The sequence below is a fragment of the Nannospalax galili genome, unplaced genomic scaffold (genome assembly GCF_000622305.1).
Source record: "Nannospalax galili isolate Female #2095 unplaced genomic scaffold, S.galili_v1.0 scaffold371, whole genome shotgun sequence".
Taxonomy (NCBI): Eukaryota; Metazoa; Chordata; class Mammalia; order Rodentia; family Spalacidae; genus Nannospalax; species Nannospalax galili.
In genome coordinates this window covers 1,936,242-1,962,851 of record NW_008331606.1, presented here as the reverse complement: position 1 = coordinate 1,962,851, position 26,610 = coordinate 1,936,242, and the positions used below count along the sequence as shown (strand labels likewise).

At 38.7% G+C, this 26,610-nt stretch overlaps 1 protein-coding gene across 8 annotated transcripts in view; it reads left to right on the top strand.

The window, feature by feature from the left end:
* Enox2 (ecto-NOX disulfide-thiol exchanger 2) overlaps positions 1 to 26,610 on the top strand; it is a 395,106-nt gene that overhangs the window by 299,938 nt on the left and 68,558 nt on the right. For all 8 annotated transcript variants that reach the window (XM_029560435.1, XM_029560431.1, XM_029560434.1 and 5 more), the window contains 4 exons: positions 2,215 to 2,421; positions 12,550 to 12,783; positions 15,947 to 16,159; positions 20,206 to 20,312. In XM_029560435.1, the coding sequence (XP_029416295.1) occupies positions 2,215 to 2,421; positions 12,550 to 12,783; positions 15,947 to 16,159; positions 20,206 to 20,312 (761 nt within the window). The remainder of the gene's footprint in view (positions 1 to 2,214; positions 2,422 to 12,549; positions 12,784 to 15,946; positions 16,160 to 20,205; positions 20,313 to 26,610) is intronic.

The following is a 26,610-nucleotide window of genomic DNA, read 5'->3' as shown; positions in this document are numbered from 1 at the left end:
AAAGCTTTTATTTGAAAACAACTACCTAAACAGATGATCTGCAAAATCATTCCCTATGTGCACAGCGGCTAGGTTGTGTTCCATGGTCAACGCTGTATGTGTCTTCACTGCCACAAATTCCTCAAGCCCAGATTTATCTAAGGCTCTGCATAAAGGGAGCATGTATGTACTTCATAAGTCCAAATCCTAGCTACAGCTCTTCTCCAGATATGTGGTAGGTTATTAGAAAGTCCGAATTGGGGATTAGGAGACCCAGGTTCTATAATAATAAGCAAATTAACCTTATAATGACCACTATGAAGTACTAGGCAGTGTGCAGCATTCTGTATAGACAACAAAGAATCAGTTGTCATACAAAAATTTCATGGATGCTAAGGAATAGTATTCCTATGTAAAAATGGAAAACAGAAGTTTTAGAAGTTACATCATTTTTCAGATTTCCACAGATATTAAGAGTTAAATCCGGGTTTACTTGCTCCAAGTTTTAGTTGTCTTTATCTAATGTGATGCCCTTGAATAAGCTACAACTATCAAGAATTTTTCTCTGTAATATCAGAGATTTAGTCTACTCAGTGGTTTTCAAGCCTAAGTACTTAGTATATCTTCCAGAGAAGCTGAAAACAGCAACAGAAGCTAATGCACAGGCTGCATCCTGAGCTAATTAAACAGACTTATTGGGGTGGGGCCTGGCATTATTTGTGTAACTCCCAAGTTGATTCCCTAATGCTGCCAGAGTTAATAACTGCATGTGTGATAGCTAAATACTTTGCAGTTTTTAAGAACTCAAAAGCCTGAGTGTTCTGAAGCAACTCTCAGCCTCATCATTGCCTTTTAGGCTAAAATGGCACTCCTACTTGGTAGCTGTAACTGAGGCCGTTCGGATTCTTACACACTAGATCATTTTCTCTCTCCCCTGAAATCAACAAGCAAAAAAAAATGTGTTCTTAAAGTCACAGACTTTAAAAATTAGCAAATTTTTTGCATTCTCCTATTACCCTCTTTACCAACTAAATCTAGGGCAAGATGGCATAATGAGAAACATTATTCTTGACACCCAAGGAGGACAGACAGCAGTAACAAAGCAAGAAAACTAGAGTTACTGATGCCCAAGGAAGCGCCAAACCAAACTGCTTGCCAACTTGGATGGGAGTCAGGTAGAGGCTGCAGCCTAATCTGTGAGTGAGACTTGCATGTTTTCACATATGAGCTATAATCACTGGTGGTTGAGGTCTCCAATTCTTGAGCTGGGAGAATTGTGAAGAGCTGAATGGAAAGAACGGATTACACAGACAAAATCCTCGCAGACATAAAACCAACACTAGAAAAACCCATGGCCATCAGGCTTTGTTTTGTCAGGCTTTGAACTGTAGGGTTTCACTTAGAAAATGATTTGACACATACAGAGTAACAAGGAGCTGACAGATAACAGGCTTTATGTGCATGAGGAGTAGAAAGCACTTTGTAAGTGGAGGGAGAAGCATCTCATTAGAGAGGTTTCTAATGACTCTCTATGACCAGATTTATCTCACTTTAGTTAATGGTTTTCCAGGCATATTTACTGTCCCTGCTGTCTTTCTTCTGCCCTTTTAAAATGCATAGATTAACTTTGCTCCTCACTACTCTGGCAAGGAATTTGAGGAAGTGCTTATTTGTACATATAAAAAACATTTAAAAAATGTGAAAGGATTCTTTATACTCTAATTTGACTAACCAAATCATCCTAACAGCTATCACTACCTTTGTCAATATTCACCTCATAATTGTCAAATTGTTCCTGAAGCATTTCTTTCAGTAAACATAAACAAAATATAGTAACTGCCATCTAAAGTAAGCAAATCCTTTCTCAGGAACTCTGGTTGTACAAACTCTGAAATTAAGAAGGTAAATTAAATGGGATTTTCACCCATTAACTGTCTTAATAAAAACAACGGAAAATTTGATATTTCTGGCTTATCAAAAGGAACAGAACTAATAATCTCTACATGGAACAGATGGGCAGGTGTGGGTCTATGCTCAGTAGCAATCCTAATCAGCAAGCCATTGAATGAACTAATTTTCAGGTTCATACAGTCAATATTCTATGGAGTAGAGACAAGCACTATGGAGGTCAAAGTTTCTTGGGAACAGTTGGGTTACTTTGAGAGCATTTAAGTTTCAAAGAAGTTTGTCCCAAGCAAACATTTTGAATTCAGATGCTTTCTCCCTTACATTTAGATCTGCCACCACCTGCAACTCGAGAAAGACCACCAGGATGCAAAACAGTATTTGTGGGTGGCTTGCCTGAAAATGGGACAGAACAGATCATTGTGGAAGTATTTGAGCAATGCGGAGAGATCATTGCCATCCGGAAGAGCAAAAAGAACTTCTGTCACATTCGCTTTGCTGAGGAGTATATGGTGGATAAAGCCCTTTATCTTTCTGGTAAGTGTTTAGAGGTGAGGATCGTGCCCACCAGGCCCAACGCAGAGACCAGGGATCACAGTATTCGCATCAGTAGCAGCAAGTGTGTAAGCCGAATATTGCTCCCTTTGCCTTAAAAGATGGAAAAGGCTTGTTACCACCTCTCCTACCTTCTTTCTTAAAGCCCTCAGTAGCTCCAAACTGTCTGTAGACTCCATGTAGCATTAAAAAGGCATGGGTGATCTGTTCATTGTTACCTCCCAGTTGTTCCTGCACACATGCCCCAAGCACACTGAGTAAACTCTAGGTCTCAGAATGTGCCACATTGTTTTATGCCTTTCCCTCTACTGGAATTGCCTTCCCTTCTCCCACCCAACACACACACACACACACACACACACACACACACACGCACACGCACATGCACGCACGCACGCACACACACACACACACACACACACAGGCACACCTTGATATGCTAATGCAGCAACTCAAGCACAACCTCTCTGGAAAGTTTTCTCCAGCTTATCTGTCCCCTCTGCCCCAACTGCCCCTTCTTGAGTGCTTCTGCAACACTTAGTACTTTGTTCTAACATGACATTGCACCCCTCTAGAACTCATGCTTTTACATACATCTGATAAGGCACACTACTAATAATACTGACAATGGACAGTTATGAATGCTGTAGTGCAGTGAGGAGACTGAGAAAGAGGAGAGAATATGAATATTCCTGAATCCTATCGAGGATATCCAGAAAGGATACGTTTTTTACATGTGTTTAATATGCATGTGTGTGTCTGTGTGTGTCTGTGTGTGTTCATGTTTGCATGTTTGCATGTTTGCTTACCACAACACGTGTTGAAGTCAGACGACAACTTATGCGAGTCTGTTCTCTACCATGTAGGTTCCAGGGATCAAACTCAGGTCCTCAAGCTTGGCAGCAAGTGCCTTTACCCACTGAGCCATCTTATCAGTCCTAGGAAGGGTGCTTTTGTATCAGTTTTGACAAAGAAAAAGCATCTTTTGTGGAAAGTGAAGCAAAGTAATAGCATGATAAAAGTTACAAAAGTGGAAATCTTCGGCAAACATTCAGTAAACCATGAGTGGTGGTTTTTGTACTGAGTAGACATGAGAGATGGTTGGAAGACATCAGTTATATGCATACTTTGAAAGGTTTATCAATTGGGTTTTTACTCCTTGGGTATTATAATAGAGAATGTGGAAGACAGATTTTTGAACAAGAAAAATGAATGTTTCTGAAAGATTAATCTGATAGCTCTGTATAAAAATGGAATAAAGGGGAGAAGAGAAAAGAGTAGAGGAGGTCAGTTTAAAGCCGGCTGCAATAGGCCAAGGAAAGGTAACAGGGATTTGAAAAAGTAGCCTAGTAGTATGGGGAAAGAGAGGAGGAAGTAGATGCAGAATATTATTACAGTTGCTAAGTGCTGCCAAATCTAACTACTGAAGATTAGACAGTACTTAGCAACAATAACAGAGCAGTCCACAATAGACTATTTTAATAAGAATGTAAAGGTCTCAAAAAGCCCTAAATAGTTAGACTTAAAAGAAAACATACTGTTCAGAGGGCACCTATCTAAACATCACTGAAATCAATTCTCTATTAACAACCACCTCCTACAAACATTCCCAGGGCTACCAAAGGAAAAGGGATAGTAATCAGTGTTGTGGAAATAACTAAATTTCGCCCTTTAAATTTCAGCCTTCCCCTGGGAAAGGTCATAACTGCCAGAAATTTCTTGAAGGGGTTTCTTCTTTTATCTCACATTATGAAAGAAAGTAGTGAAAACAAACAAGTCAGCAGAAATTCCTTATAAAAGATGCTACAGGAGTAGAAGAAGAATCATTTGTGTTATGGTGCAAACACCTTTGGGTACACTTAGCACATGGCATTGGAGCATCTTTACTATGGTTTATATAGTTTTCATGTCATCATCTCATGTAATTCATTTGTAGCTCCACTTTAATGGCTCAAGTGATCATCAAGACCAATGAGTACACAAGTATACTTCAGACTATAAAGGGTCCTAGACAAGTTTATGAAATATGTTTATTGTTCTTTCTAAAAGGAAAGTATGGCACTTTTAGTGTTCCTGGGCTTTTTTTTCTTGTAACAGCTATAGTGACAAATAGGTATGATAATTGATATACAATGATCATCATACAATTCAAAATACAACTACATAACATTTGATGTAAGTATACAGTTGTGAAACTGTCACCAAGCATGGAAACAGTGACTATGCCCTCTGTCTCCTAAAGCTTCATTCATACATTTTTCCTAATTCTTCCTAACCTGCCTCACTTCCTTGTCAGTCACTTTACTGTTCTTTATCAGATTACTGTGCATTTTCTAGAACTTCATGTGAACAAAACTATACTTTACAGATGCTCTTCCTTTCTTTGTATAGATTCAGATTTCCATTTGGTGTCATTTTCCCAGCACTTTAATTTCCTTTAATATCTTTCATAGCACAAGTCTGTTCCAGATGAACTCTTTCATACTTTGTATATTTCAAAAAGAATTAATCCCAGTGTTCAGGGGACTTAGGAGAGAGGATCATGTATTTGAGCCCAGCCTGGGTGATACAGCAAGAACTTGTCTCAAAAGAAGAGAAACCAATATTTACTCTAATTTTCTTTTGGAAAGATCTTTTTCTAGACATAGATTTTCTAGGTTGACAGAATGGAGTTTTCTTTTTCTTTTCTCTTAGATATTTTTCCACTATCTTCTTAATTGCATTGTTTCCAACAGTAAATATGGTATTGTCCTTATCTTTGTTTCTCTGTACGTAATGTGTCTTATATACACCTACATGGGGTTTTGTTTTGTTTGGGGGGTTATACTATATAGCCCCAGCTGACCTGCAAATCACTGTGTAGACCATCCCAGGCTGGCCTCCATCTCACAGTAGTCTACCTGCCTCTGCCTCTTGAGTGCTAGAATTAAAGGCATGTACCTGGCATATACAGCTACTTTTAAGATAACTTCTTTTATTAGTGGTGTTAAATAATTCAGTTATTATGAGTGTTGATATAGTTTCCTGTGCTTGGAGTTCATTCAACTTCTTGGATTTGTGAGCTTTCAACAATTCTAGAAAATTATTTGCCCTTTATTGAAATACTGCGGTTTTTTGTTTGTTTGTTTGTTCCTTTCCCTCTGTCCTTTCTTTCAGCACTACAGTTAGGCTTCTGTTAGGCCTTTTAAAGTTTTCTCAGAGACCACTTGTATTCACAACGATTCTTTTTCAACCTTCTCTGGCTATTTCATTTTAGGTAGTTTCTATTGCTACATTTTAAAGCTCACTTTTTCTTTTGCAATGTCTAACTTGACATCAGTCTTATCCAATGATTATTTTCAACTAATATATCATAGCTTAAATCTCTAGAATTTGGGGGCTGGAGAGATAGTTAAGAGCATTGGCAGCTAACAACTGTCCATAACTCCAGTTCCAGGGGATCCAGTGCCCTCTTCTGACCTCCCCAGGCATTGCACAACACAGGTACACATACATACATGTAAGCAATACACTCTTACACATAAAATAAAAATAATGAAATATTTTTAAATCTCTAGAATTTTGAATTTGGTTGGCTGTTTTTCTTTTGTGTTTCTACTAAATAAGGTCAGTCTTTTCTTTTGCCACTTGAGCATATGAAATCAGTTTTCATCATATTTTAATGCACTTATCTATTAATTATATGTCTCACTTCCAGACCCTTTTGGATTAGATGATATATTTATTTATTTAATGTGCCTATGTGTGTGGGGAAGGGTGGTATATATGACCTTGGCAGGAGGAGTGCACATACCAATGCTGAGGCCAGAGGAGGGCATCAAGTGTCTTCTTTCACTTTCCACCTTAATTTTTGCAGCAAGGTCTCTCACTGTTTCAGTGAGGCTGACTGTCCAAGAAGCTCCTGGGGTCCATCTGTTTCTGTCTCTGAACTGGGCTTACAGGCATGGCACCTGGCTTTTACATGGATACTGGAGATTTGAATTCAGGTCTTGCTTTCACAGCAAGTGTTCTGTGTCCACTGCTATGGATATTTTGTGTTATTTAAGCATCATATTTCTTGCTTTGCTGCATACCTGGCTTTTCTATGGCTATGGAACACTGTGAATTTTCACATATTTAGAGATATGCACTTTTATTCTTATAAATAATACTCTGAAGCTTTTTTCTGAGAAGAAGGTAAGTACCTTGGGAAATTTTTATCCTTTTAGGTGTTGCTTTTTAAGCACTGTTCAGCAGGACCAAAGTAAGCCTCAGGCTAATTTTTCTCCACTATTAAGGTAAAACCGTTCTGATTATCCAGTACTCTGTTATGTATCAGTTTTTCCTCCTCTGCCTGGTGGGGAAAGGAGTTATTTCTAGCCCTGTGTGAGCTCCACAGATTACTTATAATACTCAGATGGTTTTCCTTTATATATACAGACATCAGTATTCAGATAAATAATTATAGCAATCTCTGGAGATCTCATCCACAGATCTCTGAAGTTCTTTTCCTGTGCAGATTCCTTCCTTCTGATACTCAGAAATATTAACTTTATTTGCCATAGTCTTCACAGTTTCCTAGGTCAGTCTTTTCTTGGAAAGAATACCATGCTTTTTCTGAGTCTCCTACTCTGGACTAAGGCCTGGAAACCCTCTCCAGTAAGCAGCCTCAGACAATCACAGAGATCACCACATTTCATTGTCTCTCAGAGGTCACTGTTTTAATTATCTGATCTCCAATGTCTTATAACCATTGTTTCATATATTGTATATGCAATTTTAGTTTATAAGGCAGAAGGTAAATGTGACACTGCCCCCATTACCTATCCAGGAACAAAAATTCATGATGGGGATTACTTAGCAGAACAGAAGAAAGCACAATAGATTTGCAGTTACTAGTTTTTTGACCGAAGACAAGTGGCTTACTCTCTCTACCTTCTCCAATGTTTATCTATCTCTTTGATAAAATATTTACCCTTACAGTTTGTGCAGAGTCTTAAATAAGAAAAATATGCATACAAGCATCTATCTCAGCTCCTGAATCTAAATGTACTTAATTTCTTTTCATTATTTGTTAATTAACATTACCTAGGCAACATAACTAGCACTAAATGTAGAGGTAGGAAGTTGGTTCTGGTTAACTATCCCAACTTATGTGCCACTGCATTATATAGTAACTTTCTCTATCATATATAATTCTCCAGTAAGAAAAATAGTCTAGAGTACACAAGTATATCTAGGAAGTAGTTTTTTTCATTTAAAAAAATTGAGAATGTCATATATGCATATAAGATGTTTTGGTCAAATCCACGCCTGCTCCCTCTCCTCCAACTCCTCCCATATCTCCCCATCACTCTTTCCTGAACAACTTCGTGTACTCTTTCTTTTTTTTAATGGGGATTTTTGCTGCTCTAACATTCCCCCCCTCTGAAGAGGTAACCCTAAAATCTTTTGGGGATTAGAGAAGAGCTCCCAAATACTTTGACATGTTTGGCCTTTGGAACAGAGTATGTTGCTAAGAGGCCCAAGCACATTTTGACTTTTAGCCAAGAAACTGGCTACTTTTCTTTGGGGTCTTTTTACCCTAATTGCCTAACCAATTCCCACCTCCTATTCTTTTTTTGAATTTATTTAATAATCACATAATTAGTAGAAGCATTTCATTATAACAGCATTGACATAGTCAATAACACTTTCCAGAGCAAAGATGCATCTCTTTCAAAATTGGCTGTAATTTTTAGGTTCACAGTGTTCAATTAATATAGTTATACATTATTGTATTCAGTATAAACCCTCTAAGACATAAAATTAAATGAGGTTTTAACCTTTAAAAAAGATCTCCATTTCATATTAAAATATACTAGTTCATACAGAAAAACTCATTTTTAACACTTAGATGTTTGCACATCCGTCTCTAATTTCTATATATCTGATTATTACTAGTCACAGTCGGTTACTTTCTGAGATCCTTGGCACCTGAGCATGGATATAAATTCATCAGGTAGATTTCAATGGTAATATTTTTCATATCTACTAATTAACATGAAGCACATTTTTATGCTTCTTCTTTAAATATAATTCATTTTTATTGATTTTTTTGTGTGTATTTCATAAAGAACATCCCAAATAATCTTATTTATCTTTACACTCACATCCCAAATGTCACCCTCCCATAGCCCCCCCCACTCGAACCCATTATATTCTGTCATCCCTGTTACTGTCCACTGTGTTCTCAGTGTCCCCAGCCATTCCCCAGTGAAAGTCCATCCACTGAGTCTAGTCATCCTATCTAGAGTTCCTTGTTTTAGGAAGATTAGCTCTTCCTCATCTAACAGCAATCAGTTGCCAGTATTCCTTTAGATAAGATTGGGGTCTATTGTTCATTTTCCCAGTTCTATGCTGGGTTACTGTCTGGGAGCTTCTTGGGACACCCAGGCCAACAACTCAAAGGAAGGTATCTTCTGGCATTGTTTCTTGTTATATAGCCTTTAGCTATACACATGGACTCTTAAAGAATCATATTGATCCCTTTAATCTTTGGTTATACTTTCCTTTTGTGTGTTTAAAACCATACAGTTGGCCAAAATAAACCAATTTATTTTTACTCTTTAGGTCGTTTGAGGATCTGTTCCTCAGGGGTCACAGGGCCTGGGAGGAGCCCCTGGCTCCTGTCTTTTATCAGTTCCATCTATGTGAACATAAGTCAACGGTCCTACTTGACCGTAGCTGGCTTCACTTGGAAGCATGAAGGAAATGTTTCCTCTGCGTTGACCCTCCTTTTTGTAGACTGGACACTGGTTCAAGTCCATCTGTTGGGGTCTTCACAGCCTCCTTGATCAAGAGGACACGTGACTCACCATAGTTACAGGACATTTTGAAGGATGCTCATAGTTCCCTGGAACTTAGTTGACCTTGGAGGGCAAGGAGCCAAAACCGTCCTGTAAGTCCCTCTGACCAGATTAATATGGGCATCAAAGTAAGGCTGTTAAACGCCCAAGAAGATTAGTTCCACTATTCTGGTACTTTTAATTACCATGTGCTATGTAGATAAAGCTTGAGCAAAAACCAAATGTTCTCAGATGAACCTTGACTAGACATATATTTTGTTCTTGGAGCTAGTTGTATGTATAGTTTGTCAGTAGGCTATTGGACTAATATGGTTCCCTCTTATTTTTTTAAAACCAGCTAGGCATTATTTATCTCTTTCATAGTCTAACACTTCCACCATGGTTTCCCCATTTACAGTGCCCCGGTTTTTCCCATTTCTCCCTTAATAATACCCTTCTTCTATGGTCCCAACTCTCTTGAGCTCCTTCTTTCCCTTTATCCCCAAGGTTCATCATATAACCCTCCCTCCCCTTTCACATTAAAATAACTCCATTTTCATCCATATCTCTCTTAGCAACACATGTTTCCTATTGTTCTTCTCTTTCAGGTTCTTTCTTTACCTTTACCTCCCTGGTTCCTTTTCATTGTCCTGGTTCCTGTAGTTATGTCTAGATACATACTCAAAGGATTTGGTTCTAGGATCACAATATGAGGGAGAACATATGTCATTTGTTTTTCTGAGTCTGTGTTACTTCACATGGTATAATATTTTCTAATTACAGCCATTTACCTGCAAATTTCATGATTTCATCTTTCTTTACTGCTGAGTAGAATTCCATCATATAAATGAACCATATTTTCATTATCCACGCATCAGTTGAGGGACACTTAGTTTGCTTTCCTGTCTTAGCTGTTGTGAAAAGAGCAGCAACAAACATGGATGTGCAAGTGTCTCTGCAATAGGATGAGTTATTTGGGTATATGCCAAGGAGTGGTATAACTGGGTCAAATGGTAGGTTCATTTTTAGTTTTTCGAGGGTTCTCCCCACTGCTTTCCATAGGGGTTTACACCATCTCCTGAAGAGGTTACCCAAATTGCTGATAGGGAATCAGGACACAGACTGCTCTGGCTTCTTCCGTGCTGAACTGGGATGCAGGGTGAGGCAATTGGGGTACCCCTTCAGTGGGTCTATCTAATGACTCCCAGATTATATAACTCTTAACTGTAGGGAAAAAAGAAAGTCCTTGACTGGTGAATAGGGGATGTGAAGGAGAAGTAAAGGCCAGAGTAGTTAGTATTACAAGTTCTAGACAGGGAACCCGAAAAAAGTCAAAACAGGGCAAATTTCAAATGTTAATATTAGAGTCTCAGAAGCACTTTTTAAAACCAAATGGCAAGTTAATGCATTAAGTTTTACAAAGTTCTATATGATTGTATACCTTACATTCTCAAAGCTATCCAAGAATACTGTAGTTTAGAGCAAATATTTTCATTCTTCCCAGCCCTTGGTGTAATATAAGGCTCATTCTTTTCTTTTCTTTTTCTTTGGGTTTTTTGTTGTTGTTGTTGTTTTTTTTTTTTTTTTTTTTTTTTTTTAAAAAAAAAAAAAAAAAAAAAAAAAAAAAGAGGACGATAAATCTTTCACTGTGATATATCAAAATAAAGTTGGCCTGGAACTGACCAGGCTGGCCTCAAACTCACAGAGATCTGCCTGCCTCTGCTTCCCGAGTCCTGGGACTAAAGGCATGTACCACCATGCCTGTCAGTGTGTGTGTGTGTGTGTGTGTGTGTGTGTGTGTGTGTGAGAGAGAGAGAGAGAGAGAGAGAGATGTGTGATGTGTGTATGCAGGTTTATAATGTGTGAACATAATTGCATGTGTGAATGTGTGCATATGTGTTGTTCCTTGCCTTCAACCTTGAGACAGGATCTCTTGTTGTTTGCTGCTGCATATGTCAGGCTGGCTCTCACACATCCAAGGAGGCTTCTGTTTCCACTTCCCATATCACCATAAGAGTGCTGGGATTACAGGCATGCACTACTTTTCCTGGCTTTTTATGTACATAGTGGGAATTTGAACTCAGGTCTTCATGCTTGTGTGGCAAGTACTTTACTCACTGAGTCATATCCTCAGCCCCAATGCTCATTCTTGACACCAGGTGGCAGCTAGAGAAAAGGCATCTTAAGAACAACGTCAACCAAACCTGTAGAATAGAAACCTATTCTTAGAGATGTGTTCTGTATGGTCTAGAGAATAATCTATGATGGCCATATTTTCAGCTTTAAATAAATGAGTTTATTAAGTTTATAGTAAGATAAAATAAAAGGAGATAGAGAGTGAGAGAGAGAGAGGAGAGAGAGAGAGATCGATCATCAAATCTGGTACTCAAAACAGCCAGCAGAAATCCACTGGGGAAACCAAATTAAGACAGTCAGCTGGAGTTCCTCATTGAGAGTCCCAGGCAGAACAGAGTGTTCCCTTAGGTAAGTTTCCAAGTAAAAGAACAAGTAACAGCAGAAAGGTAATATTATCAAACCAGGCTTACATTCAGCAGAGTCTGACTGGGGAAGCCCCATTAAGGCAGTCTAGAAAGTTTCAGACAGGATAGAGTTTCCCCTTGAGTGAGGATTCCAAATAAAAGAACAAATAACAGATAGAGAGAACATCATCCGATGGGGTCCTCACACTATCCATCAGAAACTGCCAGGAGAAATTGCAGTCATCTGGAATTCCTGATTGAGCTTTGTCTCCATGGAGGAGCTTCCCAGAGCTGAACTCCCAACTTCTCTTTCCTAATGCAGGTACTTTTACATCATGGGATTAAACAATAGTAACCTCTTTTAGAAGTGGTATACTTTCTAGCTGTCCTCAAGAGCACAATGTCGCCCTTTTGTGCTGCTTTTCAATTCTTTTCCCACCCTGTCCCAGAGTTGGGGGGTAGCCCATCCCTAGAGAAGGGGCCTTGAAAGTGTACTTTGAGACACATATACTTGGATCTGAAATGGTGGGGAGGCAATCTTTCTTGTAGATCCAGTTTGTTAGTGATCTCAAGAAATACATGGCGATTTACCAATACAATGTACCTTACTTACAAGATGAGATTTCAATGTAAGTCTTTGATGATTCATCTTGCTACCAATGGGAGAGAATTTGGGGTTATGTGCTCACTTGGAATTACTGCAATCACTTCAAAAACACTGAATTTTTTTAAAGTGCATATAGTTGCTAACACTAGTGTTCTCTCTCTCTCTCTCTCTCTCTCTCTCTCTCTTTCTCTCTCTCTCTCTCTCCTCTCAAATTTAGGTTACCGGATTCGCCTGGGTTCTAGTACTGACAAAAAGGACACCGGCCGCCTCCATGTTGATTTTGCACAGGCTCGGGATGACCTGTATGAGTGGGAATGTAAACAGCGAATGCTTGCAAGAGAGGAACGCCACCGTAGGCGAATGGAAGAAGAAAGACTTCGCCCACCATCCCCACCCCCAGTGGTCCACTATTCAGATCACGAATGCAGCATTGTTGCTGAAAAACTAAAAGGTATAGAAGGCATTCAAACTCCATGATTAAAAGAACTCTTTGGGGGGGGCAGATAGATGGCTTGGTGGTTAAGAGCACTTCTCTCACAGAGGACACCGGTTCAGTTCCCAGCACCCACATGGTAGCTAACAATTATCCATCACTCCAGTTCCAGGGGATCTGATGCTCCTGATGCCTCTTCCTGGCCTCTGTGGGTACAGGACATGTACATGATATACTTATATACATGCAGGCAGTGCACTCACAAAAATAATATTTTTTAAAAACGGAATACTTTTCTTGCGAATATTTCATAAATATCATTGTGTTGTTGCCAGCTACCCTTTGAATTTCGTACTAATAGTAACTCAAGAACCCAGAAATGTGTTTCTGCTCTTTCATTGTCTCAAAGGTTGACATTTTCTCTCCAGATGTCAGATGACTAGGAAGAAAGGTTTTTTGTTTTTTTTATTTACCACACCAGAGAATTTTAGATATGATTCATGGCTTAGGATGTATACATGTCCCCTTTCTGAGTGGGTACAAGTTACATTTGAATTTTAATTGGGGAGGTGTATCAGCACAATAGAACTGGACATGACCCTGAAAAACTCCAATAAAATTATTTTAAAGGTGAGAGAATGAATTGGTGTGGTAGGGGATGCCTATAATGTCAACACCCAGGAGGCTGAAGCAGGAGGATCACTGAGAGTTTCAGGCCAGCCTGGTTTTCAGAGTGAGACCCTGTATCAAAATAAATAAGCAAACAAAGATGACAAAATGAAGGCCCCAAAATTACTCATAGTGTATATTCTTCAATTTCTCAAACTTAGTCACTACCAATGTAAAGAAGTCTTCGTCATTGTTAAATGCCAAATTATTTCACAAAGCAACTATGGAGACTTCTTGGTATTGCTAGGCAAGACTCTTTATCCTTTAGTTTTGATTCCTCTTCTTGCTTGATTCTCAGAACAATTTTGCTAATTCGATGTTAATTGCCCTGCTTGTTCTCTTGTCTTAGTAACTCAAATCCATTCTCGAGTACAGTTGATTTTATTGAGTGAATTCTGGTGTCCCATTGATCGTTCTGATGACACTGACCCAGCTCTAATGGTATGAATTTGCTCTGCTTCTGTGCTTCCATCTCAGCCAGAGCCTGCTAATTCTACTTTCCAAATAAGTCTCACTTTCCAAACTTGTTTATATCACATAACCTCAAGGATTCACACATTTAAGAAATCTCTTTGGATTGATTTTGACTTTTTTCAAGGAAAGAATAGAAAACATAAAGTCCAGAACTGCACAGAAATAATGGTACATTTTGAAAAACTGGAAAAGCTTTTACATTGGTAAGGTGCTAGTTCCAAGACTTGTCTATTCACATGACATCAAACAAGACAGTTCACATTTTAAAACAATGAATTTGCTGGATTCATTGCCCTCAAGAGAAGCAACAGGCCCATCAACATAAAGACTGTATCCAAGTAATGAAATGAAAAGCTGTTATACAGGGAAGGCTCATCTACTGTTGTGTTTATACCAAAAGGTGGGGCGGGGGCCAAGGGACAAGAAAATAAAATTGCAGGGCAAGATATTTCTACTTGACTAAGGGCCTCTGGCCAGAGAGGGGTGTGAAGCTCTAAAATAGGACTTTGTTGCATGCTGTTGGACTGTCCATCTTAGGAGTCTATAAGAACAGAATGTGAATATCGCTAGCTCAGAAAGCTGGACTAGAAGCTTTGGAAGAGCTCTGCTACCCTGTTAACATTACAGGGTAACTCCCAATGAGCTGCAGAAAGCTACTTGGAGGTGTCTTCAAGCAAGAGAAAAAGGATGTGGAGACATATCGAAATAAAAAGGAACTGCATCAAAATAGATTGTGGCTGGGAGTGAGTGGAAGGCCTGGAGCTATGGATTGGATTCAGGGGCAATGTTATACAAGGTTGAAGATATAAGTGCTTGTATCTAAAGAGCTACACACTTGTCCCTTTCCTTGTGCTCCTTCCAGCACTCTAATTCCATGGATCCAGGGTAAATTACTGACAGAATCAACCTAAACTCAAGATTCATATTGGGTTTTCCTTCTTAATATGTGAGGTTATAGAATTGTGACATTCTCTCTCTATTAATTCCTCTCTCTCCCTCCCGCTTCTCTCAAAAAATCAGAGAAAGTAAGAAATTTCCATTACATGAAAACTATAATGTAAAAAAGGTTTTGTTTGAGAAGTGTGTGTGTGTATGTTTTCTGGGGATGGAACCTAGAGCTTTACATGTACTAAACTTATAGTCCCCCACTAAGCTACAGTTCCAGAAATTTTATTAAAGAAGCTATCCTCTTTCTAAAACTCTCCAGAAGCCGTAAAATCTGACTAGTCTTTCATTGTTTGTGCCTTTCTGCCACCTGCTGCCTGTGTTTACAAGTATGCTTGTGAGATCCCTTACCTTCATTAATTCATAAACACATAACTGCCAAAAAACCCATGGTCATCTCCTTACCAGCATATTGGGAAACTTGATTGAGATTTGGTCATTTTTATGGTCTAAAAAATAAAGTCAGGGCTGGAGAGTTGGGTCAGTGGTTAAGAGCTCATACTGCACTTCCAGAGGATCTGAGCTTGGTTCTCAGCACCCACAGTGGGAGGCTCACAACTGCCTGTTACTCCAACTTCAGTAGATCTGATACCCTCTTCTTACTTCCTTGGGCATCTAGACTCATGCAAAGACTCATTCACAGACAATACATACATATTTAAATATTATATATACATATGTATGTACATATAATAGAGTATATTAAATCAGACAGGGGACATTAGCGGGGTGAAAATAGGGGAGCAGGTCTAAATATGAGCGATAAAAAATGAAAAAATTCATATGGGCAAGTCAAAGAACTATTGGCAGCTAATTACTGCTGGATGAGGAAGAGTTGATCTTCTTTCAGGGAGAGAGTCTAGATAAGCTGACTAGACTCCAGGGGGTGAACTTGCTCTGAGGGATATCTTGGTACACAAGCTTGACTCAATAGGTCTTAACATATATGACAGAATGTACAAAATTCGGTGGGGGTGCGGATGGGGGAGGAAGTGTAAATATGATTAAGATGTTTTGTATGAAGTGCACAAAAATTCAATAAAAAATATACATTGAAATTAAAAAATCGGTAAAATAAGCTCTTTTGTTTCAGATGATTCCAAATTCTCAGAAGCTGTGCAGACCTTGCTCACCTGGATAGAGAGAGGAGAGGTGAACCGTCGCAGTGCCAACAACTTCTACTCCATGATCCAGTCGGCCAACAGCCATGTCCGCCGCCTGGTGAATGAGAAAGCTACCCATGAGAAAGATATGGAAGAAGCAAAGGAGAAGTTCAAGCAGGCCCTTTCTGGAATTCTCATTCAATGTGAGTAGAAGTTAGAGTTCTGCTGGAAGGCTGAGAGGCTCCTTCACTTAATCACCACTTGCTGTACACAGATCCCAGCCCTGCAGAGCTTTGTGCTCTCCTTATATTGTCAAATGCCAAAGCTCTGATTTCACAGGATACATGTGAACAACTATTCTCATTTTCTCTGCTATATCTTCTTCAGCTCTGCAGAAACACCAATATATAGACCACAACTCATCTTTTTATAGGCCCAGGCCTCAGTGGAGGATTAGATATTTTATTGCTGAAGTTAGTGTATAACATTCAGATATTAAACTGCTTTTCTTCAGGTTTGTATGATTATCATCGTGTAATACAATTTTTAGGAACTTATGGTGATAAATGAAATTATATCTTTCCAAGATGATTGGATTGAAAAACCAATCTGCTGCTTCTACATTTTCTGTTTAGTTTCTTTTCTTCTGTTAACTTTGCTGAATGTGATAGTCACTGTGAAGGTGAGAAGCCATTGAAATGGCTGTTTTTAAAAACAAATACCACTTCAGATCTATTCAGGTTCTCTTAGATGAGATAGATCAGTTACATTCTTAAGTATTTTTTTTTTTGTTCACTACATAACAAAATTATATGCTCATGTATTTTCAACAAGGAAATATATTCACCTTAAGCATAAGGGTAGTGCTGTGGTGGGACACATCTTTATCCCAGCACTTGCAAAACAGAGGCAGGCAGATCTCTGTGAGTTCAAGGCCAGCCTGGTCTACCTAGCTAGTTCTACACCAGCCAGGGCTTCGTAGTGAGACCCTGTCTCAAAATAAAAAAGGATGTGGACAGTTTTTTATGGTTTTGCTTTTCAGCAGTTGTGGCCCAGTCTCCTGTACTTACCCTTCCATACTTGACTCACACATAATTGGGATTAAAGAGGAGTTCTGTTCCACTTATATTTTAGAAGTAATATAGACAATAAAACCCAACAGGGGAAAGCACATGTCTTTAGAACTTCAGAATAAGTATGAAAACAGAACAGCAAGAATTGTGAGAGTATAAAACTTTAAATCATTAGAGCACAGAGTGAAAACATGGCTGTAAAGAAAAAAAATGCCTCTGGATTTTTCTGTCTGTGAAAAGCAGAGATTTTACTCCTGATTTTCTTTTCCCAAAAGAGTCATATCTAAGCTTATCCTCTTGAGCCAGTGAGATGACTCAGTGGGTAAAAGTGTCAGCCTCCAAGCCTAAAGGCCTGAGTTCTGTCTGCAGAAATTACATGGCAGAAGGAGAGAACTGACTCCTGCAAGTTGTCCTCCTACCTCCGTATACGCATGTACACCTACTCCTCCCACCATGAAATTAAATACATGTTTTTAAGCTTTTAATAGACCTTGAAAGAACTCTCCAGGACTGCACTGACACAGATTTCTATCATAAGACTTTCTCCAGTCAACAAGTCTATACAGTTATACTAAATATTGATAAACTCAGTCATTTTAGATTGCTTTACTGTTTTTACTGAGCTTTCATATATTTCATAAAACAGTTCTTACTCAAATTAAGACCCTCTCTCCCATCTATGTCCCCATGACCCCTTACTGGGCCTCATCTCTTCTTCCATACATACTAAGTCCTAGCCAGCCAGGCATTTTACCTGATATCCTTCAGTGCAAGTTCATCCACTGGAGTCTATTTAGTCTGTCTAAAGATCTTAAGGAAGGCCTACTCTCCCTCATCCAGCAGTAATCAGTGTCCAGCAGTTCTCAGGCTAGGGCCAGCTAGCCACCCATTTCCCTCACACCACTCTGGGCCCTTATCTGATTGAGTTGGCATGGGCCTTGTGCTCGACACCACCATTGTCACAAGTTCACAGAGCAAGCCTCTGTTTCCCTATGTTCATGGACCAACCCTGGCTCTTACAATCTTTCCACCCCTCCTCTTCTGCAGTGGTCCCTGAGCTCTGGGTAGGTGGGGTTTAATATAGGAGTCCCATCCAAGGACACATACTATGCAGTCTCTTAGTCTCTAAAACTTAACTGGCTATGGCCTTCTGTGTGCATCACACTCTGTTCTATAAGGAAGCTTCGCTGGTGAGAGCTGAGGGATACACTAGTATTCTCTCCACCTCCTGTTCCACTATGTTCCATGAATTTTAGGTGTAGAGGTTCCACTGTAGATATGTCATCTAGGACTGGGCATCTCTCAGACGTATATTCTCTGTTTCTGACCAGTTGTGTGATTGTGCAGTAGCCTCCATCTGTTGCAAAAAGAAGCTTCTTTGATGACTTGTATGCTGTATACTTGTCTGTAAAGGATCCATATTTAGGATATGGTAAGAAATTTCATTTGTCTAGAGATATGACAGAGATATGGTTTTCTCTAGTATCTATGACCTCTTCAGCCGTGTGTATTTGGGTATAATTACAGTGCCACCCATGAATTCACTCCCATTGTGTTTAGATTTTTATTTGATACTGCTGGTTAAACATACATTAGAAGAGTGAAAATTTTTATTTTAAGATTTATTTTTATTTTATTTCTATGAGTGTTTTGCATGCATGTGTGTATATATGCTACATGTGTGCCTGGTGCCCATGGAGGCCAAAAGAGAGTGTTGGATCTCCTAGAATTGGAGTTACAGACAGTTGTGTAAAGCCATGTGGGTGCTGGGAACCAAACTTGGCCCTCTGCAAGAACACCAGCTCTTAACCACTGTCCTACTTTGTTTCTCCATTGCTGTGACAAAACACTGACCACTACCAACTTGGGGAAGAAAGGGTTTATTTATCTTACATTTCCTGGGTCATAGTTCATCAGGGATCCCAAGGGAGGAACTCAGGGCAGGAAACTGGAGGCAGGAACTTGAGCACAGGCCATGGGGGATCGCTACTTAGTAACTTGCTCCCCTGGCCCCTGCTCAGCCTGCTTTCTTATGCAACACAGGCCTACCTGCCCAGGGGTGGCACCACCCACAGTGGGCTGGGCCCTCCCACATCACACAACAATCAAGAAGATGCCCCACAGATATGGCCATAGGCCAGTTCAATGGAGGCAATTCCCCAATTTACAACCCAGGTGTGTCAAGTTGACACTAAAGCTGTCTAGCACAACCACTGAGCCCCAACAGATTTTAATCCAAGTAAAACATTACACTTTATTTCACAGGCTACTTAGTAAAAGTAGGCAGTGAATATGTATAAAGCACAATTGTGTGTGTTTGTATATGCGTGTGTATGAAAATGTTATAATGAAACCCATAGTTTTATGTTAACTAAAAATTAATTCAAAATAATAATAAATAAATAAATTAAAGGGATCCAGTGTTATAGTTGCTGATATAGGTTTCCACAGTGCTATGCAGAGTCAGTATCACTCAACACAAAATCTGAACTAAAACACATCTATTTTTACTCTTGCTTCTTTTTTCCCAAATGAATACAAAATGGTTGTTTTAAAACTTTGGTCACCATTTCAACCAAAACCTTCTGGAATTTACATTTTTCTTTGTGTGTATTGATGTCTCTTTGAATTTCCTTTAATATCCATAATATCCACTGTGATTTGAGTGTGATATGTCCCCCATAGGCTCATATATTTGAATACTTGGCCCTCAGCAATGATGCTGTTGTGGAGGGTTGTGATACCGTTAGGAGGCATAAAAGACATAGCCTCACTGGAGCTAGAACTTCACTGGGGAGCAGCCTTGCAGTTTTAAAGCCCTATCCCACTTCCTGTCTACTCTGCTTCTTGACTGGTGTACACTTAGGAGAAACAGCTTCACATTCCTTTGACTATGTCTTCCCTACCATGATTAAGTCTATCCCCTTCTTGAACCATGAGCCAAAACAGACCCTTCCCTGCTTCAGTTGCTTTTTGTCAGGCACTTTTGTCACAGACCTGAGGAAAGTAGCTAATACAGTGCCTCAACATAAGCAGTCTTATCCAAGTACAACCACAGCCTGATTTGTGTCCTAACAATACCATAAAACAAATCTCATGTTTCTCTTTTATTTTTCCTCTCTTTCTATCCCTGGATGATGATTTGGCCTCATCTGACTGCCAATTTGATACTGCAGTTGAGCAAATAGTAGCTGTGTACCATTCTGCTTCCAAACAGAAGGCATGGGACCACTTCACAAAAGCCCAGCGTAAAAACATCAGTGTCTGGTGCAAACAAGCTGAGGTTGGTAACTTTGTACTTGTGTAGCTCCTCATGAGGACAGTTTGTTTGTTTGTTTGTTTTCTGCAATAAGTTATTGATTTGGAGTTTAACCAGAATCAAATAGTACCAAGCTCCCATGGTCTCAACAAAGCCCATATGAATCACTGAGATGTGTTCTGTACCCTGTCAGTTTCCAGACCACCTGCTGTCACAAGGGTAATAAATGTGCACATGTTGTCTTAAATACATCCTGATGAATGGAAATCTTAGTAGTGAAACTGTAGGTGGGATCATTGTAAGTTTATTTCTCTACACTAGCTGGTCTTGAGTACAATAATAATTTCTGACCTGTACTTCTAGCATTATTAATATTAGGGCTGTCTTCCATTTGTTAGTGTCTTGACAGTTGAAGCTAACACTGCCTGCTGTTACACTGGTACAAAGAAATTTGCGAGCATTTCTTATCAAATCTGTTTAGCCATCTTTATAAGTGGCAGATTTAAAGGTAAAAGAGGACTCTGATTTCAGATTAAGGCTGATATACCTCTCTGCTTGTGCTCAAGTAGCATTTTAACTTAAAACTACTGTACGTGTGATGTGATCAAGTTATTATCCTGAATCTGGGATTAAAACCAACATGGGGGATTTGTTTTCACTGAGCTACCTGGGGAAATGGTATTACATATGCTTCAAGTTCTTCTGTGCCTTCTTTCCCCTGTGTCTGATATTTTTAATATCTATATACAGAAATAATTTCAACTTCACTTTTGGTTCATTTTTGCAAATCTTGTAAAATATCCATTATATCTATCAGTTTAAGTTGTCGTGTTTTTTTTTTTTCTTTTTGCATGCTGGCAGTGGAACTCAGGGTGACATTCTGCCACCAAGCTACAGCCTTGTTATCCAATACTCCCATTCATAAAGCACCTTCACACTGGTTATGTCCCCTACATAAGCCTCACAGTAGATATGGTGTAGTAGGAGGTATTGTGGACCGAGAGTCTGACAAGAATTCAAATAGCAGCTTCTGCTGCTTTTGTAGCTATGCGAATTGAGTGTTACTCAGCTTTTTTTGGTCTATAGTTCTTTACCTGTAATTTGGAAATGATAATGAAACCAGCTTTATAAGATTAAATGTTTAAAAAATGTGTATATGCAGTTTAAAATGTAAATGGCGTTATTTCAATTTATTATTAACAACTCAATAAGGGATAATGAATAGGTACAGATTCCATGTTTTGCATTTATTAAGATGAAATGCAGAAGCACTAAGTAATCTCACAAAATTATACAACTACAATCATTCTCCTCTGAGGTCTGGTTCCAACTCCCCTGTAGTCTTGAACAAATCATTTAACCTTTGTGAGAATTTGTTTCCTAACCTTTAAAATGAAGACAACAATTTTCTTCACTCTGTCCTTCATGTGAATATGTGAGACAGTTTATGTGGGAACAGTTTGAAACCTTGACAAACACGCAAGGGAAAATAAGGCAAACTCTAGTCATTAACTGGTAGTCTCTAAGCCATCAATTCCAGCACAGAAAAAGGCACCTGGGAGTCACTCAGAGAAATCAATTAAGAGATCTGTCCAGTAAATACATAGAGTCATTTAAAGCTAATATTATTTTTAGAGCATTACCACCACATTGACATTCATATATTTTCAATTTTGGGTTTGGGAGATAAGTGATTCTCAACCTGTATTAAATATCTTCTTTTTTCCATTTAATACATATAAACATGCATTCCTTGCAGCCAAGAAGCAATCTAAGCTGTCCCAGTGTTTAAAGAAAATTCTGCCAGTACTTAAAAGGAAGGGACTGACTTTCTGATGCCACAACTTTATTTTCTGAACTACAAAGCAATAAAATATTCCCCTTTACATGTAGCACACACATGTAATCTCAGCAGTGGATCAGCGAGTTTGAATTCAACAATTCTCATGTATGACATAGCTCTTTAAAATTTATTACCAGCATGACCTGCCAAGAGCTACATGATTCATTCTTCCTTTGAGACATTGTAGAGTTCCCCCAACTGTTCCCTGTGTATTTAATTAGATTAAATTAAGGCCCACCTTCCTTAGTCTTGGAAACTAAAGCTACTACTGACAGTGAAGCTTGCCTGCCTCATAACCTTCCTCTGATTTTGTGTTCCCTAAACCCAAAAGACTTCCGCTTTCTATTGTTGCCGCTTATTTTTCTTTTTGCTTTTACTTTGAGCTGATAGCATGCCACAGCAAGAACTCAAATGATATCTCCTGTGGGAATTTTAAAAAACTGTCCTCTTAGGTTGTGGCTGCCTCTTAGCATCCCACTGAAGATTAGAACATCCCAAAGATTTAATCAATTTCATTGGCTTTTTCTCAACTTTAGCATAAAAGTCACAACTCAAAAGTCGGGTGTTTCATCAAGTTAGAAGTTTCTGACAACTTCTCATCAGTTGCCTCAGGGAATAAGTCAGTTGGTGACAGCCTCATGTTGAAGAGTGCACATTCCCTGTCTCATTTGTACTTCTACCAGGAGTCAACACAGCCTTCCTCTGCTAAGTGAGAGGGTACGAAGTTAGGGGGAAAAGTTCCCATCTTTAAGGAGCTTTGAGACTATGAACATATATTGCAGACTGACTAATTCAGTAGTGAGTCTTTTTAATTGCTTTCTTTTCGTGGTTTATGTGTGCATGTTAGCTCCTGCTAATTTAACTGCAAAGGATGGTATGAGATGGCCTAAAGCCTTCTGCCTTACTCTAAGTGGCTTTACTTGCAGTTGTATGTATTATGGGAACTCTTTCTATATCACCTTTAAAAGATCTGTGTTTCTCTCAAGCTGACCTAGACTAGATGCTACACCTTGAATAATGTATAAAAATCAGAGCCTTAGCAGTATACATTAAGGTGATATCCCATTACCCTCATAGAAAGTTTAATGCCACTAAGCTGAAAGAAAAGGGACTTTATGATCACTAGTGTTCTTATAAAGAAAATACTGTAATTATCAAAACAGCTTTCACTCTAAGATAACAGAATACCATTTTATACTCTAAAGAACTGTTTTCAGATGAATAATCGAGTCATTCACACACCCTTGTTTTAGTACTCACTTGCATTAGCACTGGCTGTTGGCTTTAGCCACCCAATAGCATACTAACCCAATTTGCATGAACCTCATTTATATTTCCATTATGTATCACAATAGACAAACCTGTGTTTGTGCTTTTGTTTCAGTGTATTAGATATCTCAGAATCTAACTGCTGTGTAAGTGTGCAAGCTGTTTCCATGGCCTCTGCTCTTTTCTATTTCCTCCTGACCTCCTTTCCTGTTAATATTGAAAATCTAGGTAAATAGGATCCTTTTTCACATTTAATGAGGAATGCTGATATTCTAGCAATCATGTTACCATTGTAAAACAAGGTGAATTTAAGTCCACATAAATTTTTGCAAAACTGGTTAAATAATTAATGTGTAATGATTTATGGTTTGCTTACCTTGCAATGAATCGAAGCTGTCAACTGGTACAAAGTGATTCTTCCCATGCATTCCCTTCTGTCTCTGATTTCAGTTTCATTCTATCTGAAAATGTTTTTTGTTCTCTATTGGGGAGCTGTATGAATTTCCAAGTTTCAGAAGAAGTTGCCATTTTTAGAACAGACTCAAAGTCATAATAATACCACTTCAGAAAAATGACTACCAGTTCACTGTTGAAATATGTATTCTACATATTTACAATGGGCGACAGTGCCCATGCCACAGGAAATTTAGGACCACTTGATTTTTAAAAGTAGTCTATCAGTGACATGTCTCAATAGATTCCATGTAATGATTTACAAACACAAATTACTGAAACTGCTTTTGCATGCCATTCCCACCTTTTGGTTGCAGTACTGTATCAAGATGTCAAGATGAGAAATGGAACAAATCTGGGAGACAGCTATTACCTTTGTGTCTCTACTTGAGTAGCTCGGGATCCTTCCCCTGCCTATGGCTGTGTCTAAGCTATGTAAATTATCTTTTTCAGGTACATGCCACCTTATAGTCCTTTACTCTAAAGGTACTTTTTTTGAGCTTTTTAAATTTCATACAACATTTCCTCCTCAAATCCAGAACCCCTCCCCCATCTGTGTCTCCCCATGTTTCTCAAAGTAAAATTTTATGATCTAACAAGAAAAATGCAGAAAAGAAATATGAAATATTTTCATAAGGTTTTCCAAGAATTGAAAATCTCATGTTTCCTGGAAGTATTCTCTTTTACTGAATGGTCCTTCAAAATTTTCTTTAATATGGCACCCTGTAGCCTCTACTTATGTCTCTGCTTTTATCCCATATGTGTGACTTAGTATTGGGTATTTATAGAAAATAATGATAGGAGCCTCAGTTTCTTTGCAGGTGGAGGGCTCTGAGTTTTGTCGGTTTGCCTAACTGAGCAACTTAGAAAAAAATCTTCCCCTTGTTTTTTCTTATGTTTATTTTATTATCAACTAAAATAACTGGAGATTCTTATTTCTGAATTATTTTAAGATGTTTAGGTAAATTTTTCCCCTAAATCACTTATTATCTCTAGGGACATTTGAAACTAAAGACTTCTAGTTAATGCATATCAATGTAGTTATTGAAAATATTATGCTGTCTTGCCAAGCTGGAAGGAAACTGATACTTTGTGGATGCTGAGAATCCACAGGACATGCCTTAGTTTTCAGATCTTCCTGCCCAGGGATGTTTCTCTAGAATGAACACAATTTACTCTCCTGAGAAGCATAATAACTTTATCATGGTTAGTGACATGTGTGTGAATTGAGAGTCGGTCTCTGATTATACCCTCTGACAGTCTACATTTTTGTTAGGCATCGAGAAAGCCACAACTTTTCATGATACAGTAAATTGTACAATATTCGAATTTGCCAGTGTCAAACTTTGTTATAATCACCTTTCCAATAACAGCTCTGATAATAACTAAAAGTCAGACTCCTGAGAAATCCTTTTATTGTTCTCTGTGCAATGAGTTTGAGTAAGACATAGCAGATCTCTTTCATGACATAGCCCTTAAAAACTCATTTACCACAAGCAAATCAGTCTTTTCTACTATTTTAAGAAAAATTCCTGCAGTACGTGAGAGGTGCTATGTTAGCATCTGATTTTTCTTTTACTTCTTAACAATCACTGGTGATATTGAATAGCTCACTTTGTAAAAGGGTCTTTCATTTAATTTTAATGAAAAATTAACTTGAAACAAATCATTTTTTTTCTGATAAAGGGCATGAAAAGAGGGAAATCAGGATAGTGACTAACTACAGCATTAATTATTAAGAAATCTATTTGAAACATGTATGTACGTTAATGAAAATGTGGTACATTTATGCAGTGGAGTTCTACTCAGCAGTAAAGAAAGATGAAATAATGAAATTTGCAGGTAAATGGATGGAACTGGAAACTGTTATACTAAGTAACACAAACTCAGAAAAATAAAAGACATATTTTCTCCTTCGTTTGTGGATCCTTGCACGAAAGTCTTATATGTGAGTATATATCCTAATGTAACTGCAGGAACCAGGAAAATAAAAGAGAACAATCAAGAGAAAGGGAAAGAAGGAACCCAAGAGAGAAGACTAGTAGGATATAGGTGTTACTAAGGGAGAAATGTGTAAAATGGGGGTAGTTAAATGGGAGGGGGAGAAGGAGGGCTATATAAGGAACTATGGTGATAAAGGGGAAGAAGACACTCAAGAGAGGCACAACCATAGCAGACAGGAATTATCAAGGGAGAAATGGGGAAAATGGGCACACTTTAAGTGGGACTGGTGGGGAGGGAGGATAATACAGGGAGAGAGAAGGGGGAGAGATAAATAATGCCTAACTAGTATAAAAAACTGGAGAGAGTCATATTAGTCCAAAAACCTACTGAAAAATATCTATACATGAGTCCGTGAGCATACCTGAAGGCTACATAACAAGAAATAGTGCCAGACAGGAGAAACCTTCCTTTCAGGTGTTGGCCAGGGCAATCCAAGAGACTCCCAAAATTACACGGGCTATTGCCGCAGTCCTTGATTGCCTCCCAGAACTAGAAGGTAAGACCCTATAGCTGAAGACAGACGTACTTCGGACACAGGATTTGAAGCAATGGAGCTGGAACTGACCTGGAAGCCTCCTCCCCTGAAGGCTAGGCCTCATGGCTTTGGAGAGCACTATGTAAGCTGGTAAGGGAAAACATCAATCAAAGGCCCAACCCCAGCTTCAAGTCCTAAAAACCACATCAATGTCCAGCAGAACACAGAACAAGGGAAGAGGACACTAATGCATCTTTCAGTTCTCATCAATGAAATCC